The sequence below is a fragment of the Schistocerca americana genome, chromosome X, assembly GCF_021461395.2.
Source record: "Schistocerca americana isolate TAMUIC-IGC-003095 chromosome X, iqSchAmer2.1, whole genome shotgun sequence".
Taxonomy (NCBI): domain Eukaryota; kingdom Metazoa; phylum Arthropoda; class Insecta; order Orthoptera; family Acrididae; genus Schistocerca; species Schistocerca americana.
Window position 1 is genome coordinate 189,426,884 of NC_060130.1, and position 17,740 is coordinate 189,444,623.

The 17,740-nt window shown below is 39.2% G+C and overlaps 1 protein-coding gene across 1 annotated transcript in view; it reads right to left on the reverse strand.

The window, feature by feature from the left end:
* Window positions 1-17,740, reverse strand: part of LOC124556798 (WD repeat, SAM and U-box domain-containing protein 1-like) — a 221,486-nt gene that overhangs the window by 167,774 nt on the left and 35,972 nt on the right. Inside the window, exon 5 of the mRNA XM_047130813.1 lies at window positions 14,225-14,430. Within this exon, the coding sequence (XP_046986769.1) occupies window positions 14,225-14,430 (206 nt within the window). The remainder of the gene's footprint in view (window positions 1-14,224; window positions 14,431-17,740) is intronic.

Here is a 17,740-nt window from a genome sequence, read left to right on the forward strand (position 1 = left end):
ATGCAGTTAAAACAATGTTCAAAAAATTGATTATCACAAATCTCTTTTTAGTCTTGGGGTTAATATTTTTGGGTTTCAATAGGCGATTCATTTTATAAAAAGCTTTCTTGCTTCACGCAATCCTTTCTAATATGTCCCTCTTGCAACTTCCTTCCTTATCTGTTCTTCTTCTGAGATAGCAAAATTTGTTCATCTCTTTAATGGACCCTTGCCCCAGTTAAACATTCAGTCATTCAGCATGTCCACTTGCTGTGCACACCAATACAATAGTTCCCTTATTGTTTATATGCATGTAATTAATAGCTATGAGGTGGCACACATTTGATTCCACTAAGCACCCAACTCAGTTCCTGTTCACTTTTGGTGACTGCCAGTCCAAAGACTTCTTTGCTGCTTACTGTAGTCAGGCCTTCATCTCCCCTGCCATTTCTACTACACTTCCATCTATTATTGAACTGACAAATTCTTGATGCCTCACCATGTGTCCTATCACACCAACCATTTCTTTTAGTCAGTTCGGCTCAAATGGCTCTGAGCACTATGAGACTTAACTACTGAGGTCATCAGTCCCCTAGAACTTAGAACTACTTAAACTTAACTAACCTAAGGACATCACACACATCCATACCCGAGGCAGGATTCGAACCTGAGACCGTATCGGTCGCGCAGTTCCAGACTGTAGCACCTAGAACCACTCGGCCACTCTGGCCGGCTTAGTTTGTACAATAAATTTCTTTCTTCCCTGGTTTGATTCACTAATCTTCATTGGTCATCCAATATATTCATTTATTCTTCAGCACTCTCCTGTAGCAGCACATTTCAACACCTTCTCTTCTTGTCTGTAATGTTGAGCATCTGAGTTTTGTTTCTGTACAAGGCTAGATTCCAAACACATTTCTTCACAAAAAGTTTCCCAACACTTTAATTTGCACTGTACGTTACAATATTTCTCTATTTCAGAAACAATTTCTTTGCTGTTGTCTGTCTACACTTTTATATTCCCTCTAGTTCAGACATCAGTTATTTTGTTGCAAAAGTAGCAATATTTGACTACTACTATTAGTATCTCAGTTCCTAATCTAATTCCCTCAGTATCACAGGATTTGATCTGACTACATCCCACTATCCTTATTTTAATTTTGATGATATTAATCTTATAATCACTTTCCAATACACTATCCAGTCCATTCAACTGCTCTTCCAATACCTCAGCTTTCAATCTTGTCAATGGCAAATCTCAAAGTTTTAATTCTCTTCTCCCTGAACTTTAATTCCCTTTCCAATTTTCTCTTTGGTTTCCTTCACAGTTTGCTCCATGTAAAGATAAAATGACATCAGGAATAGGCCACAACCCCCCCCCCCCCCCCCTCTCTCTCTCTCTCTCTCTCTCTCTCTCTCTCTTTCTCTCTCTCCCCTCAACTACTACTCCACCTTCATGTTTTTCAAATGATATAAATGAATTATTAATAGACATTAAGTCAGTGACTGTCCATTATTGTAACTTCTAGGTTACAGGTACATTTTATTAACTATACAAATGCAATCTGGTTTTTGTACAAGTTGCATGTAACCTTTCAAGTCCTTTATATACCACTGCCATCTTCAGAATTTCAATGAATTTACTCATCAAAAGCTTTCTCTAAACCACAAAAGCAAGCTATACATGTAGGTTTAGCCTTCTCAGTCTACCTTTTAAGATATGTCATAAGGTCAGTATTGCCTCACGAGTTCTTACATTTCCCTTGAACCCAAACTGAATACCTGTAGCGAAAAAGAGCCATTCTGCCTTACACATTTGCTGATTTAGCCTTCTTTTATCATTCTATCAATGCTAATAACTCCTGTCTGTTTTGTGTAAAGAGAAGTTATTACCCTTCTATCTCTGTAGTTGATACCACACTGCTTTGGAGAGAAAAACATTTTACTCCAATGTATCCTTGTTTTTCCTAAATCTGCCCTCTATCATTACTCACAGTGCTAAAGTGCGTTCTTGAATGCCCTTTATTTCCCTAAGGCTAAAATGGTCCTTTCTTAATACACCTTAATTTTCCAGCTCATTGTTTGATATAGTATATTTGTTAGTATTTTTTATGCATGTGACAGCACAATGATGTGCAGTAATATCTAACTGCTCCTGCTTTCTTCAGAAGTGCAACAATTATACTTTTTTCAAAATCTGATAGAACATCTCTACTTATCCAAATTTCATTTGTGAGCTATAAAACTTGTTGCTCCACCCCTTGGCCTGGTTCCAGGTAGTGTGCCACTGGTATTTCAATAATACCTGGGCAATTGTTTCTTCTGAGTTGATGGAAAGCTACTGAAGTTCAGAAAAGAGTATTGTATCTGCCACCTCATCTTCTAGCACTATGTCCTTATTTTCAATTGGTTTAATTTCTCCCGGTTTACTTCATGGTTTCTCAAAGTAGTTTTTCCAACTTTGCACCTTATTTCTACTTCAATTGCCACACCCCATTTTAATCTCTAACGACTGTGCTCCTTAGCTCCTTATTCTGTGGTCTCTAAATTGACTGTTTGTTAATACCACACCATACGTGCGCAGAATTTCGTTTCAATTTTGTATCTCTTTCATGATATCTTTTATCCATCAATTTTCTTTACCTTTTCTACATATCTTGATAGTTTCATCACTGAGTGACCTGCATAGGAAAGGAATATCCATTATTTCAGAGGATGACTGTACACATCAAAACAAGAAAAATATCTTATAACCATGGATCCTATAAAGCATACATTCTGATGTATGAGCACTTGTTCAGAGGATGTGCTCAACTTGATGACCATTCATCTCAACACAAGCCTCTACCCTTCTATGTAAGGGCTCATGCACTCTTTGAAATTGCCCTGGTTGGTTCTGAATGTGCCGAGATGCATGGAAGACACAACTTGTACGGTCTGCACATCATTTACTGCAGTGGCATACACCAATTACTCCATGTGTCCCCATTACCAGAAGTCTAGAGGATTTAGGTCTGGGGAACGAGCAGGCTGAGGTATGGAACCTCCCTGGGCAATCCACCAGTTTTCAAATGTCTTTGTCAGTTGCTGATGCACAATGCAGAGGAAATGTGCTGGTGCACCATCATTCATGAATCACATCTGTAGCCTGTCCTGACATAGCACATGTTCCAGTAAGAAAGGCAGCACATTCTTCAGGAAGCAGTGATAATGAGCACTAGTTAATCTCTGTGGTAGCACGTATGGCCCTAGTAATCTATCACCAAGAACATCTCCACTGCACCTTGAACATGCTCCTCCATTTCAGGCGTGCACAAACCACATGAGGCCTTCAACCATCTACTTTGTTGGGTGCTACGGAACCTGTTTCCCCAAGATGCTGTAACAATCGGCTGAAGAGCTTGACAGATGGTACTCAGTGCTGGAAATCGTTCAGTGTACAGGTTATGGGCTCTCAGATTAACTCCATCTGCTAAACTATAGCAGTAAATTATGTCTGCCATTTTCCTTGTGGAATGAAAGGCCCCCATTGCTAGGTTTTGTCACAGTATCTGCAAGAGAGGAAACATGTTGTACTGCACCACAAACATGCAAATGGGCAAAACATCACAGTACGCACCTCAAGTTAGGAGAAATGTATGTGAATGTAAACAGATGTAACATGATTACAGGACAAGTAAGCCAAACATCACAGTACGCACTTCGAGTTAGGAGAAACGTACGCGAATGTAAACAGATGTAACAAGACTACAGGACAATGACACAACATAAAAGGGACAACTCACTGCAGAGAACTGAGACAACTAATGTTTACATCAATACTGGATGGCATTATCCCAGCACGCTGTTGACCTTGGTATGAAATGGTGCACCAATGCAACAACGGTGCTCATATCTGCCCCCTCATGTTTGTGGGGCCTTCCTACCTTGCAGCATTCCATGCCAGGGGTTGTAACTGACTTTAATTATCGGGTAGTCATTCGTATTAGGACAAGTAATGCATTGCCATGGACGACATCACAAGAGCACCTCCTATGAACAATGTGTTCATACACTATGTGATTAAAAGTATACAGACACTTGGCTGAAAAGTTCGTGGTGCTCTCCATCGGTAATGATGGTATTCAATATGGTGTTGGCCCATCCTTAGCCTTGATGACAGCTTCCACTCTCGCAGGCATACGTTCAATCAGGTTCTAGAAGGTTTCTTGGGGAATGACAGCCAATTCTTCATGGAGTGCTGCACTGAGGAGGGGTATCGATGTTGGTCGGTGAGGCCTGGCACAAAGTCAGCATTCCAAAACATCCCAAAGGTGTTCTATAGGATTCAGGTCAGACTCTGTGCAGGCCAGTCCATTACAGGGATGTTATCGTCATGTAATCACTCCACCACAGGCCTTGCATTATGAACAGGTACTCGATATTGTTGAAAGATCCAGTCACCATCCCCAAATTGCTCTTCAACAGTGGTAAGCGAGAAGGTGCTTAACACATCAATGGAGGACTGTGCTGTGATAGTGCCATGCAAAACAACAAGGGGTGCATGCCCCCTCCATGAAAAACATGACCACACCACACCACCACCACCTCCGAATTTTACTGTTGGCACTACACACGCTGGCAGATGATGTTCACCGGGCATTCACCACACTCACACCGTGCCAGCAGATCGCCGCATTGCGTACGATGATTCATCACTCCACACAATGTTTGTCCACTGTTCAATCATCCAATGTTTATGCTCCTTACACCATGCGACTCACCATTTGGCATTTACCGACGTGATGTGTTGCTTATGACCAGCTGCTCTGCCATGAAATCCAAGTTTTCTCACCTCCCACCTAACTGTCACAGTATTTGCAGTGAATCTTGATGCAGTTTGGAATTCCTGTGTGATAGTCTGGATAGATGTTTGCCTACTACACATTACGACCCTCTTCAACTGTCGGCGGTCACAGTCAGTCAACAGACGAGGTTGGCCTGTGCTGTATGTGTCCCTTCACGTTTCCACTTCACTATTACAATGGAAACAGTAGACCTAGGTATGTTTAGGAATGTGGAAATCTCGCATACAGTCGTATGACACAAGTGACACCTAATCACCTGACCACGTTCGAAGTCTGAGTTCCGCATTGCGCCCCATTTTGCTCTCTCACGATGTCTAATGACTACTGATGTCACTGATGCGGAGTATCTGGCAGTAGGTGGCAGCACAATGCACCTAATATGAAAATCATATGTTTTTGGGGGTGTCCGGATACTTTTGATCACATACCGTATGTCATAACAAATGCTTTGTAGGGCCTTTGGTCATTAGACATTTTTGTTTTGCTTTGATGCATACTATCATCCCCTGTAATACTGGATAGTTTTAACACCCCGTATAGCTGCTATTCACTTTCAACTATTTTACTTTTTTTGTTTCTTTATTAATTCTAGTATCTCATCTGCTATTGATCCAATTTCAGCACTTTTCCAGCTGCATTTACACACCTCTTTGAAGACTATTTCACTTGTTCTCCAACCCAGTTCTCATCCCCCTTGACATGCTTTAGCAGTTCACTAATATTATCATATCTATCTTTAACTTCACTGGTATGTGTAATTACAGTGCCTGCTGCACACCCATTTTGTCTGATCATCAAAGTATATTTTCTGTTTGACACAAATAACCCTTTACTATATGGCCATTTTTCTTATTCATTATTGCACCTATTCCTGCTCTATCATTATTTCACCCAGTATAACACAGTGAACGCATTATTGTAGCCAAGATAGACATGAAGCCAACAATCAGCACAGTAACACAAGTTTATATGCCAACTAGCTCCACTGGTAATGAAGAGATTGAAAAAATGTATAATGAGATAAAATAAATTATTAAGATTATTTAAGGGAGATGAAAATTGTGATGAGGGTCTCGAATTTGATAGTAGGTAAAGGAAGAGAAGGAAAAATAGCAGGTGAATATGGATTTCAGGAAAGGAATGAAAGAGGACACTGTCCGGCAGAATTTTGCACAGAGCCTAATTTAATCATCGAGAACACTTAGTTTAAGTATCATGAAAGAATGATGTATATATGGACACAACCTGGAGACACTACAAGGTTTACTTATATAATTGTAAGACAAGTGCTTTCAGAACCATGTTTCAAACTGTAAGACATTTCCTGGGGCAGATGTGGACTCTGACCACAATATATTGGTTATGAATTGTAGATTAAAACTGAAAAAATTTGCAAAAGGTGGGAGATGGGTGCTGGATAAGTTGAAAGAACCAGAGGTTGTTGAGTGTTTCAGAGGGAACAACAATTGACTTAAACATGAGAACGGATACAGTAGATGACAAATGGGTAGCTTTGAGTGATGAAATGGTGCAGGCAGCAAAGAATGAAGGCTTAGTAGAAACCCTTGGATATCATAGAAGACACCGAATTTAATTGATGAAAGGAGAAAATATAAACATGCAGCAAATGAAGCAGTTGAAAGGGAATACAGATGTCTAAAAAATGAGACTGACAGAAACTGCAAATCGGCTTAGCAGGAATGGTTATAAGATCAATGTAAGGATACAGAAGTACATATAACTACGGGATAAAGATGCCACCTATAGGAAAATTAAAGACATGTTTGGAGAAAAGAAAAGCAGCTGTATGAATATCAAGAGCTCAGATGGAAAACTACCATAATTTTCTGTTTATAAGATTAGGTTTTTTTCCCAAACATGTCATTAGAAAAATACAGGGTAGTCTTATATTCGCAGATTAAACTATTGTTGCTGAGGTCAACAGTTTTACATTGTTTAGTAGAGTATATAAGGACAGTCTTAGATTTATAGGGCTGTCTTACATTTAGAGATGAAGCTTTGGCTATTGGATTCACATGCAGATTTACATTGAAGATTCTGGAAGGGCAGGGCTCAGCAAATTACACTCACATTCCAATAGGCTCGAGATTTCCTGATACACTGAAGCACTTGATACAGTATCGACGTTGTTCGAACAATCACACGACACTGACTCATGCAGCACAAGTGCCAGAGATACACGAGAAACTACTAAATATCTACTGCAACAGACCATTGCTATTGCTCTGTTAAATTCAATCATCATGTAAAATTTTGTTGTGTCTGAACAGGTTTGCAATAAATGTTCTTATACATGTATGGATACCGTATACAAATATTAATGCCACTTTTTAACCAAAGGTAACATTCAAAAAAAGAAATGTTGTCCTTAAAAAAACATTAGTTGATACAGAATCCAGAACAATATTTTTCCTGGTTATGAGAGACTGTAATGATTTACTAAGTGGATTGCAAATGAGAAATTCAGTTGCCGCTCAAGTGTTAAAACAACGGGTAAAAACATTAACAGCTTTTTATCAGCTTTAGAACAAGATGGTGACATTCGGTTGAAACAGGAAGGAAAATCAATCCCAATGAAGATTATAATGATACAAACAATTTCTTTTTGATTATTTTATTTCTCCTAGTATTATAAAAAATGTAGAAAATCAATAAATGGCATCAGTTTAGAAGATGTATGGTGTGAACTTTCTGGCAAATATTTCATGTCCGTAAAAAAGTTTGTAATTTTGAGTAATCAGAATGTGTAAAAAACAATTTTTTCTGAGGCAACCTCTTAAAAAAGGGAGAGGGGGGCATCTTATACTCAGGATCATCTTATACTTAGGTAAATATGGTAGTACTAAGAGAAGAAGGGAAAGAAGGGACAACTGGAAGATGGAAGAAGCATATAAAAGGTCTATACAAGGGACATTTACTTAAAGGCAATATTATACAAAGAGTAGAGGACACAGATGAAGATGAGATAGTAGATATGACACTGTGGGAAGAATTTGACAAAGCTCTGAAAGACCTAAGTATAAACATGGCCCATGGAATAGACAACATACCTTCAGAACAACTAATAGCTTTGGAAGAGCCAGCAATAACAAAACTATTCCACCTGGTATACAATATGAATGAGACAGGCAAAATACCCTCAGAATTCAAGGAGATTGTAATAATTCCAATTAAATTAAAGCAGGTGCAGACAGGTGTGAATATTATTGAACTACTGGTTTAATGACTTATTAAACCAGTTTCAAAATAGTAACAAGAATTATTTACAAAAGAATGAAGAAACTCACAGAAACTGACTTCGGGGAAGATCAGTTTGAATTCTGGAGAAATGTAGGAACATATGAAGCAATACTGACCCTACAACTTATCTTACAAGCTTTATGAAAAGGCAAACTACATTCATAGCTTTTTGTAGATTTGGAGAAAGCTTTTGTCCGTGTGAACTGTATGCACTCTTTGAAATCCTGAAGGCAGCAGGTGTACAATTCAGGAAGTAAAAGATTTCAGGCAGTTATAAGAGTCAAGTAGAGTGAAAGGGAAGCAGTGGTTGACAATGAAGTGAGACAAGGTTGTAGCCTATCCCTGATGTTATTCAGTCTACATCAACATCCATACTCTACAAACCACTGTGTAGTGGTGCATGGCAGAGGGTACATCCCCCATGGGTCAAACAAACCTGTGACCATTCATGCTGCCCTTTGCTGTGTGCATTCAGAATCCGCTGTCAGTACTATTTGGTACTGGTCCCACACACTTGAGCCACCAGTGGTTTGTAAGCAATCTCCTTTGCAGACTGACTGCATTTTCCCAGTATTCTACCAATAAACCAAAGTCTACCATCTGCTTTACCTACAAAGAGCCTATGTGATCATTCTATTTCATATTCCACAAAGTGTTATGCCCAGACATTTGCAGGAGTTGGCTGATTCCAACAGAGACTCATTGATATTACAGTCAAAGGGTACTACATTTTTCCATTTTGTGTAGTGCACAATTCTACATTTCTGAACATATGACGCAAGTTTCCAATCTTTGCCTCACTTTGAAATCTTATCAAGTTCTGAGTGAATATTTATGCAGCTTCTTTCGGAAAGCACTTCACTACAGATAATTGCATTATCTGCGAAACATCTGAAATTACTATTAATATTTGCCACATGGTTATTAATATACAACACGAACAGCAAGGATTCCAACACTTCACTGGGGCACACCCAAAATTACTTCTACCTCTGGCAATGACTCTCCATCAAGGTAACATGCTATATTTTCCCTACCAAAAAATCCCCAGTCACAAATTTTGCTTGATGGCCCATATGGTTATAATTTTGAAAATAAGCATATATATGGTACTGAGTAAAACACTTTTCAGAAATCAAGAAACACTGCATCTACCTGATTGCCTTGGTCCAAAGCTTTCAGAATGTCATGTGAGAAAGGTGCGGGTTGGGATCCGTGTGACCAATGTCTTTGGAATCCATGCTGGTTGGCAAGGGGGAGGTCATTCTGCTCGAGATACCTCATTATGTCTGAGCTCTGAATATGCTCTAACATTCTACAACAAATCAATGTCAAAGATAATGGATGATAGTTTTGTTGATCACTTCCACTATTCTTATTGCACACCAGGGTGATCTGTGCTTTCTTCCAACTCCTGGGCATTGTTTTTTATTCGAGGGAGCTACAATAGATTACGGTTGGAAGATGGGCTAACTGTAGAATCTGATAGGGATTCCACTGGGCCCTGGAGCTTTATTCAATTTTAATGATTCCAGCTGTTTCTCAACACTACTAACACTTATTTCACTCACCTTTGCTGAGGTACAAGGATTAAACTGGGGCAATACTCATTGGTTTCCATATTAAAAGACCATTTGAAAACAGAGTTAAGTATTTCAACTTTTGCTTTGCTACCCTCAACTTCAGTTCCTGTCTCACTCACGAGTGACTGGACAATAAGTTACAACCAGAATTTCTGTGGGTTTTTTGAAAGCTCATTTGACAATATTCTGCTATAGTAGTCACTGAAGGCTTCCTGCATTGCTCTCTCGATAGCCAAATGCATCTCACTTAGCAGCTCTTTATCTATAGCCCTATGCTTTGCTTTACTCCTATTATGTAGTAGTGTATGTTTATTTAGAAGCTTTTTACAGTGATTGTATACCATGGAGGGCCCTCCAATTATAAACTGTTTTACTAGGTACACATCTATCCAGTGAATGGTCAACAAAGCTTTCAAACTGGAGCTGTAGTTCCTCTACATGCTCCTGTCCTGTGCTGAAAATTTCAAGTTCCTAATTGAGATAAACATTATCACTTTTTTCGTCTATTTTACTGACCAAATATATCTTCCTACTTGTTTTAGTTGTCCTTTGTACTTTGATAATCATTGTTGCCATGACTGTGTCATGGGCACTGATACCAGTTTTTATGTGGACACTCAAAGGCGTCAGGTCTATTTTGTTGCCATTAGGTTTAACTCATTTCTGCCAGGAGTGGGGTTCTGAACTATCTGTTCTAGGTAGATATCAGAGAAGGTATTTAGTAATGTTTAACATTATGTCTTGCCATGCCTGCCACTAACAAAACTATAATTTTCCCAATTGAGTGTTGGGTGATTGAAGTCATCAGAATGATTGAGGAAGTAACATACAAGTGAACTGAAGTTCTCTCTAAAGCTTTCAGTTGCATCAGGAGGTGAGTCTGGTGGGTGATAGAAAGATCCAATTACCATTTTATGCTCAACCCTGATACTGAGTCTTGCCCAAACAATCTCACATGCATATTCAGTTTCAATCTCGATGGGTTTGACTTTCTTGTCTACTGTGACAAATACACCACCTCCTTTTCCCATTAGCCTATCCTTTCCATAAATAATTAAATTTTCCCCAAAAATCTCACTACTATCAATTTCAAGTTTCAATTAGGTTTCTGTACCTAGTATTATGTGTGCATCACTGTGTTTCAGGAGCACTTCACATACTGGCACTCAGATGCAAATTCTTTGGCAGTTAACTACTCGGATTTTAATACTCTTGCCTTTAATACTCACGCCTGTAGGGGGCATTGTTTTCCACCTTACACTTACACTTCTGGGTCTTCTACAGTTGTCATTATCTGGACTGGATGAAAAGTTGCCTAATCCAAAAAAACCTTGTGTGCACCCCACATATGATCAGCTGCCTAGGTAGCAGCCTCTGATTTGTAGTGCACAACTAACCCTATGGGGTCACAGCCTTGCTTGCCACAGAACCGTTGAAGTCTCTGGTTCAGTCCTTCCTCTGACTCAGCACCAGGGGACCATGATGAGTTCTGGGAATAATGCTGTAAATTGTGAGCTTCATTGAAAGTCCATGTGCAAGGCTGGTCTTCTCAACCTTCTCTGCCAGTTGCTGGAATGATCCAAATATGACCTCGGAGGGTTACTTGTTCCAACGTGTGCCAAAATCTGCAGTTGGTTGCATCCAGGTCCCACTATGGCTGCCAGATTAGCCTCTTAAACATGTTGAATGAGGCCCCAAGGCATCCACACTGAGTGTACCTGGTGATCCTTCCTGTCCCTTGCTGCCATTTTTGTAATAGGTACCATTATTTGCCATAAGTCTGAACTGCCAATGATTAATAGACCCAACCCTTTTGTGTTTGCCTCCCCATGACATGGGACAAAGCAAGTTCCTCCAGAACATGTGAAGTGAGTTCTACTAGCTCAGTTTCCTTTCCAGTGAAACACCGCACTTCAAACTTGTTGGTTAGGTGACTCAGTCTAACACCCTGAGTCCCCCCGGGCATGTTTACCCAGTACAGGATGCCTAGATCTACTATTGAGATGCCTGTCAGTCAGTTGGACATAGAATGACAGATCCCATACTTCCTGCAGAGCAGACAGGATCCACAAGGAGGGGACAGTACTAGACAACTGGTACCACAGGTACATGACCTTCGGAAGCTCTTCCAGCACACCAACTTGCAGCAGCTGCCAATCTGTACACTGAGCAAGTAGCTAAAAAAATTTTGGAGAAGGAATTGAAGTTCAGGGATAAGAAATAAAAACGTTGAGATTTGTCAATGACTTGGAATTCTCTCAGGCAGGGAAGGACTTGGAAGAGCACTGAACGGAATGGAAAGTCTCTTGAAAGGAGGATATAAGATGAACATCAACAAAAGCAAAACAAGGGTAATGGAATGCAGTAGAATTAAATCAGGTGATGGTAAGGAAATTAGATTAGGAAATGAGACACTAAAAGTAGTAGATGAGTTTTGCTATTTGGGCACTAAACTAACTGATAATGACTGAAGCAGAGGGGATGGAAACAGAGAATAGCAATGGCAACAAAAATATTTCTGAAGAAGAAATTTAACAACAGTGAGTATAGCTTTAAGTGTTATGAAGTATTTTCTGAAGGTATTCGTTTGTAGTGTAGCCTGGTATGGAAGCGAAACAGGGACAGTAAACAGTTCAGATGAGAAGACAATAAAAGTTATTGAGATGTAGTGCTACAGAATAATGTCTAAGATTAAATGGGTATATCTATAACCAATGAGGAGGTACTGAACAGAATTGGGGGAAAAAGGAATTTGTGACCCAATTTGATTAAAATAAGGGACTGGTTGATAGTACACATTCTGAGACATCAAACATCAAGGTATCACCAATTTAGTATTGGAAGAATGCGTGGAGGATAAAAATTGTAGAGGGATACTAAAATATACAGTAAGCAAGTTGGTAGTAGCGTGAAGAGCTGTACCGAATCAGCCCTCAGACTGAAGAAGAAGATGTCCACCACCACCACCACCACCACCACCACCACCACCACCAACAACAACAACAACAACACAAACAAACAAACCCTCCTCTTATCATCATATCTTGCTCCTGCATAGACTTCATGTTGATAAAAAGAAAAAAGTTGACACTTATTATACAGGGTTATTATAATTAAACTTTAGCTACTTGAGGTGGTGACCATGCTTGTAGGACAATGAAACTTGGTGAAAACATTTGTAAGGACATGAGGAAGAGAAATAACAAATAAAACACTAAAAGAAACACATTTTCATTTTCACATATTTGTTATTTATGTAGCACATTTACATGCCAGGTTGTAAATGCTGCTCAATGTGATGACTATCTGCATCCTTGACAGCTTGGAACCACACCAGATATTGCTATACTACTGCCTGAAACATCTCAGGTGGGATGTTTGACCATGGAATGTTTAGCTGTAATGACACAGCTTGTGCAATGCTTGAAGATCACACACTGCATCAATCATTCTCAAACATGGCAGCAGCAACTTCTTCAAAGATTAGTCGCACAATTGGCCTTCTGCCTATCCCATAAACAATTCCCAAAGTGTCAGTCAACTTTAACTTCTGAATCACGTTCTTCAACCCTGGCATGGAAAGATGACTTCTCCATATTCCTTTAATGCATCAATACCTATGAAGAGCAGCAGCATTATCGTTGTTGTTTTGATAAAACAACATACGAGTAAGGCCCTGCTCACCTTTTCCAGACTCATGTTGACTGTCTACAACTGTATGGGACGCCAATGCTTGTGTTTCAGTCCTATGTCGTCGCACCAGACCTGGAGCCTAACAGCACATCATGGCACTAACACCATTAAAACCTCAAATCCTGCAGTGCACAGTATGAACATCATTCCTAAAAAGTTGGGTAGCCATACGGTAAATAGTTTTCTGTCTCCACTGGCTCAAGTAGTGAAAGTTTAATTATAACCACCCTGTACATTAGAGCGATTTGTTAAATATAGCCATTATTTTATCTGGTGAGCACAAATGCATCCTGGCATTATTTATTGTCACAGTATCAGAGAGTGAATAAGCAATAGATTATAGTTTATGTCATTTAGCAGTACATTTGTGAGATATTCATTTTATACATTATAAGATGAAAGTATTAAAACAGGTAGGGGAAACCTACAAAGAATTTAATCTCAGTAGACAGTCATTGAGTAAGTTTTAGCTTTTCCATAAATGCAGAAAGAAAACAAATTTCACAGAGGGAATCATTCTTTTAATCTTAATGTGCCTAACAAAGGCAGAATTAAGATTCAGCAATAAAAATTTCTTTTAAAACAGCAAATTCATATTAATACATGATCATTAGCACCTGATTAATACAAATTATGCAGTACTACTATGTGATTTGTTCTGTGTTGTATACAAAAAATTCAAATAATAATTAAGTGGAGTCTAATATGTTTATGTTAGTCAATGATGCTATAGTTAAAAATATTCAGTGGTTGAGTAACTGTAATATGTATGGTCATTCATATGCTACTCTAGATGATTAACATAATTTATACTGCAACATCATACAGGGGCGCAGGTGATTGAAAATGCTTTTACCAAACCTGTGAGGCCTTGAACTGGTGAAAAATCACATCCTGTAACACCAAGATCATGAACATCATCAACTGATATCAGGGAGTTAACTGTTTCTTCTTCATTAGTAACTTCCCACAACTTCATGACTCCTTGGGAACAGGCTGTTATGTAATAGCAGGAATCTGGAGCAAATGCAACAGCCTGAATGGTTCCTTCATGTGGCTGGAACGTCCTATGAGAGTAATACATACTTTTTGTTACACAAATTGTAAAAATTAATTGCACAAGGAACAACTATATGACCTTCATAATTCTGAACATACTGATTATTCACAGTTAATTATGTCACCTAATAGTAATAGTAATGGCCTTCATCATCTTAGAGCACTAAAACACATTGTTTGGGCAGTGTGTCTCAGAGACAGAGTGCCTGCTACTAACTCTGCTTTCATAATGAAAATGGGTATCGTTTTCTGTTTCTATATGAACTGAAGATACATTGATGTTGCAAGCACCATGCCCCATAGATAAGTACCTAGTTTGATTCTTAGAGGTATCCATTAGAACACAGCAATCACCCATCTTCACTTTTGTGGTAATGAAAGGACTTCGATTTTTCTCTCTCAAGTTTAGTGGTATGTTTAAAAAAGTAAAATTTATGAATGTAGTTTTATGTTTGCTGGAAAGTAAGATAATACATGCAACACACACTTCTGAAATAACAGTCAACAACCTATTTGATTGTTTACACCTGGACATGGAAATATTTCTTAAAACTAACTACTTTACATCATCTCTTTCATAAAGAAGGCTTTGTGGATCAAATAGCATGTTTCAGTTTGAGAGCAGTTTGAGAGCTGGTTAATATGAGTACTTTCAGTACCACATCTACATAAAATCTTGGTTGCTCACTCACTCCATAAAAGCCCTGTATTCTACTTTATACTTCATCTCCTACATACATTACTCCCAACTACACCACACAATCATTGTAACCTTATTTTCTTAAAGGGAAAAAAGGTGTACCATTACGCTTACGAATGACTGAGGTAACAAAGCAGCAAAATTGGGTTTTTGATTGAGATAAACTCAAGCTGCAGTGTTCTTCTTCAGCACACTAGTGTACAAGTGTGCACAGAATCAGCCAAGTGAAAAATCTGTGCAACATACACATTTATTTATAATATATAAAAACTGACTTAGGAATTTTTATTTATGTGAAAACGTGTGTACAAGATCATGTGCCGATTTAAAGTTCTAGATTTGCATATCTTACTGTTCACTTCGTTCCCGCATAATCTTTCAGACTGTATGAATACCCATTTGTACTGTGGTATAATGTGAAATTTTGAACATTTGTGGGTACTGTGATAAACTCTTACTTTTATCGTCAATGGTAGGCTTAAACTTAACACTGCTCTGTCAAAATTTTTGAGAATGGCAGGCCTATCTATTGTCCAAAACAATCATTCTCTAATTTCATTGTACAATTACATGAGAGATAGGTTATTCTGAGAATTTTTGGATGCTTACAAAACTATATTTTTGTAAGTTTCCGGTACAAGTGTTTTGGATATATAGTATATTTCATAGCAAATCAGTGTGTGTAATTTACAGTTCAGCCAAAGAACACATCACCTCTGAATTGGCTGAACATCAACATAGATAAACATGCATTTTCAAGAATTTTTGGAAGCTACCACTGTCCTCTGCATAATCTATGAGCAATCTGTAACAAACCAGCATTTTTACTGCAGCAGATTTTCTAACTAATATATGGTATTACATCTAGTTTTCCATTAAAGAGGAGTAGTCCTATATATTATCTGCATGTATTGTAAATTAATTCTGTTTTCGAGTTTGCTAACAACTATTATTAAGACCAAAACGTTTTACGAAACTAGTAACTTTTACACCAGGTGTTTGTGTTGCCTTAACAGAAATCTTGTTTTAAGTATTTGCTTCAATTATTATAGGGAATCAGCAACATTTCAGCTCAACAAATTGAAAGAGGATCAGTGGGCTTAATTTAAAGTTATTTTCCACTGCCTTATAATACATTGCACCAGCCAGAATGTAGACCCACTGTGAATGCTGTTCTCAAACATGGGATGAGTTGACTGATGTTCATAATCAGCTGGAAATCACCCTGACTACTGTCAAACGATTGGAAGCTGCTGAAAATCAGTGTGTTGGAAGAGCTCCCGAGGGTCATGTACCCATGATATCTGTACCACATGTATCTCAAGCACTATCCTCTCCTGTGGATCTTGTATTCTCTGCAGAAAGTACAGGATCTTTCATTACTTGTCCACTTGCCTCTGAGTGGCGAGTCAATGGTAGATTTAGGTGTGGATAGGGACCAGGGAGGACTCAGGGTGTTGCAACATTCCCCCTAACCAACAAGTTTGAGTGCTGCCTTTCACTGAAACCAAGCCAGTAGGACTGGACTCACTTCACCCGTTTTGGAAAAACCTGTTTACTCTGGTGTCAGGAGGCGGCAAACACAAAAGGTTAAGCCGGCCGGAGTGGCCGAGCGGTTCTAGGCGCTACAGTCTAGAACTGCGCGACCGCTACGGTCGCAGGTTCGAATCCTGCCTCGGGCATGGATGTGTGTGATGTCCTTAGGTTAGTTAAGTTTAAGTAGTTCTAAGTTCTAGGGGACTGATAACCTCAGAAGTTAAGTCCCATAGTGCTCAGAGCCATTTGAACAAAAGGGTAAGGGGTCTATTAATCATCAGCAGTTCAAAAGTATGGCGAATAAAGGTACTCCTTAGGGAAATGGCAGCAAGGGACAGGAAAGGACACCAGCTGCACTCAGTGTGTATGCCTGGAGCCCTCATTCAATATGTTGAAGAGGCTATCCCAGCAGCCACCGAGGGAACAGGGTGCAACCAACTGCAGATTGGGGTGCACATTGGAATAAATGATGCCTGTCATCTGGGCTCCGAGGTCGTTCATGGGTCATTCCTGCGACTAGCAGAGAAGGTTGAGAAGATCAGCCTTGTGCATGGAATTTCAATGAAGCTCATAATTTGCAGCATTGTGCCCAGAACTGATAATTGCCCTTTGGTTCTGAGTTGAGTGGAAGGACTGAACAAGAGTCTTTGAAGGTTCTGTGGCAAGCTACACTGTGACCCCATAGAGCTGAGAACTGTAGGGTCCCCCTAAATCGGTCAGTTGTGCACTACACATCAGAAACTGCTACTCAGGTAGCTGACTGAGTGGGGTGCACATATGGTTTTTTTTAGATTAAGCAACTCTCCATCCAATCCAGATAATGGTAGCTGTAGGAAACCCAGAAGTATCAGTGTAAGACTGAAGGAAATGCTTCCCACAGGTGAGAGTATTAAAATCCTAACGGTAAATTGCTAAAGCATTCACAACAAAGTGCCAAAGTTTGAAGCACTCACGAAAATCAGTGAAGCTCACATAGTACTACGTACAGAAAGCTGGTTGAAACCTGAAATTTATAGCAGTGAGGTTTTTGGGGAAAATTTATGTATATCAAGTATAGGCAAATGGGAGATGGAGGTGGTATA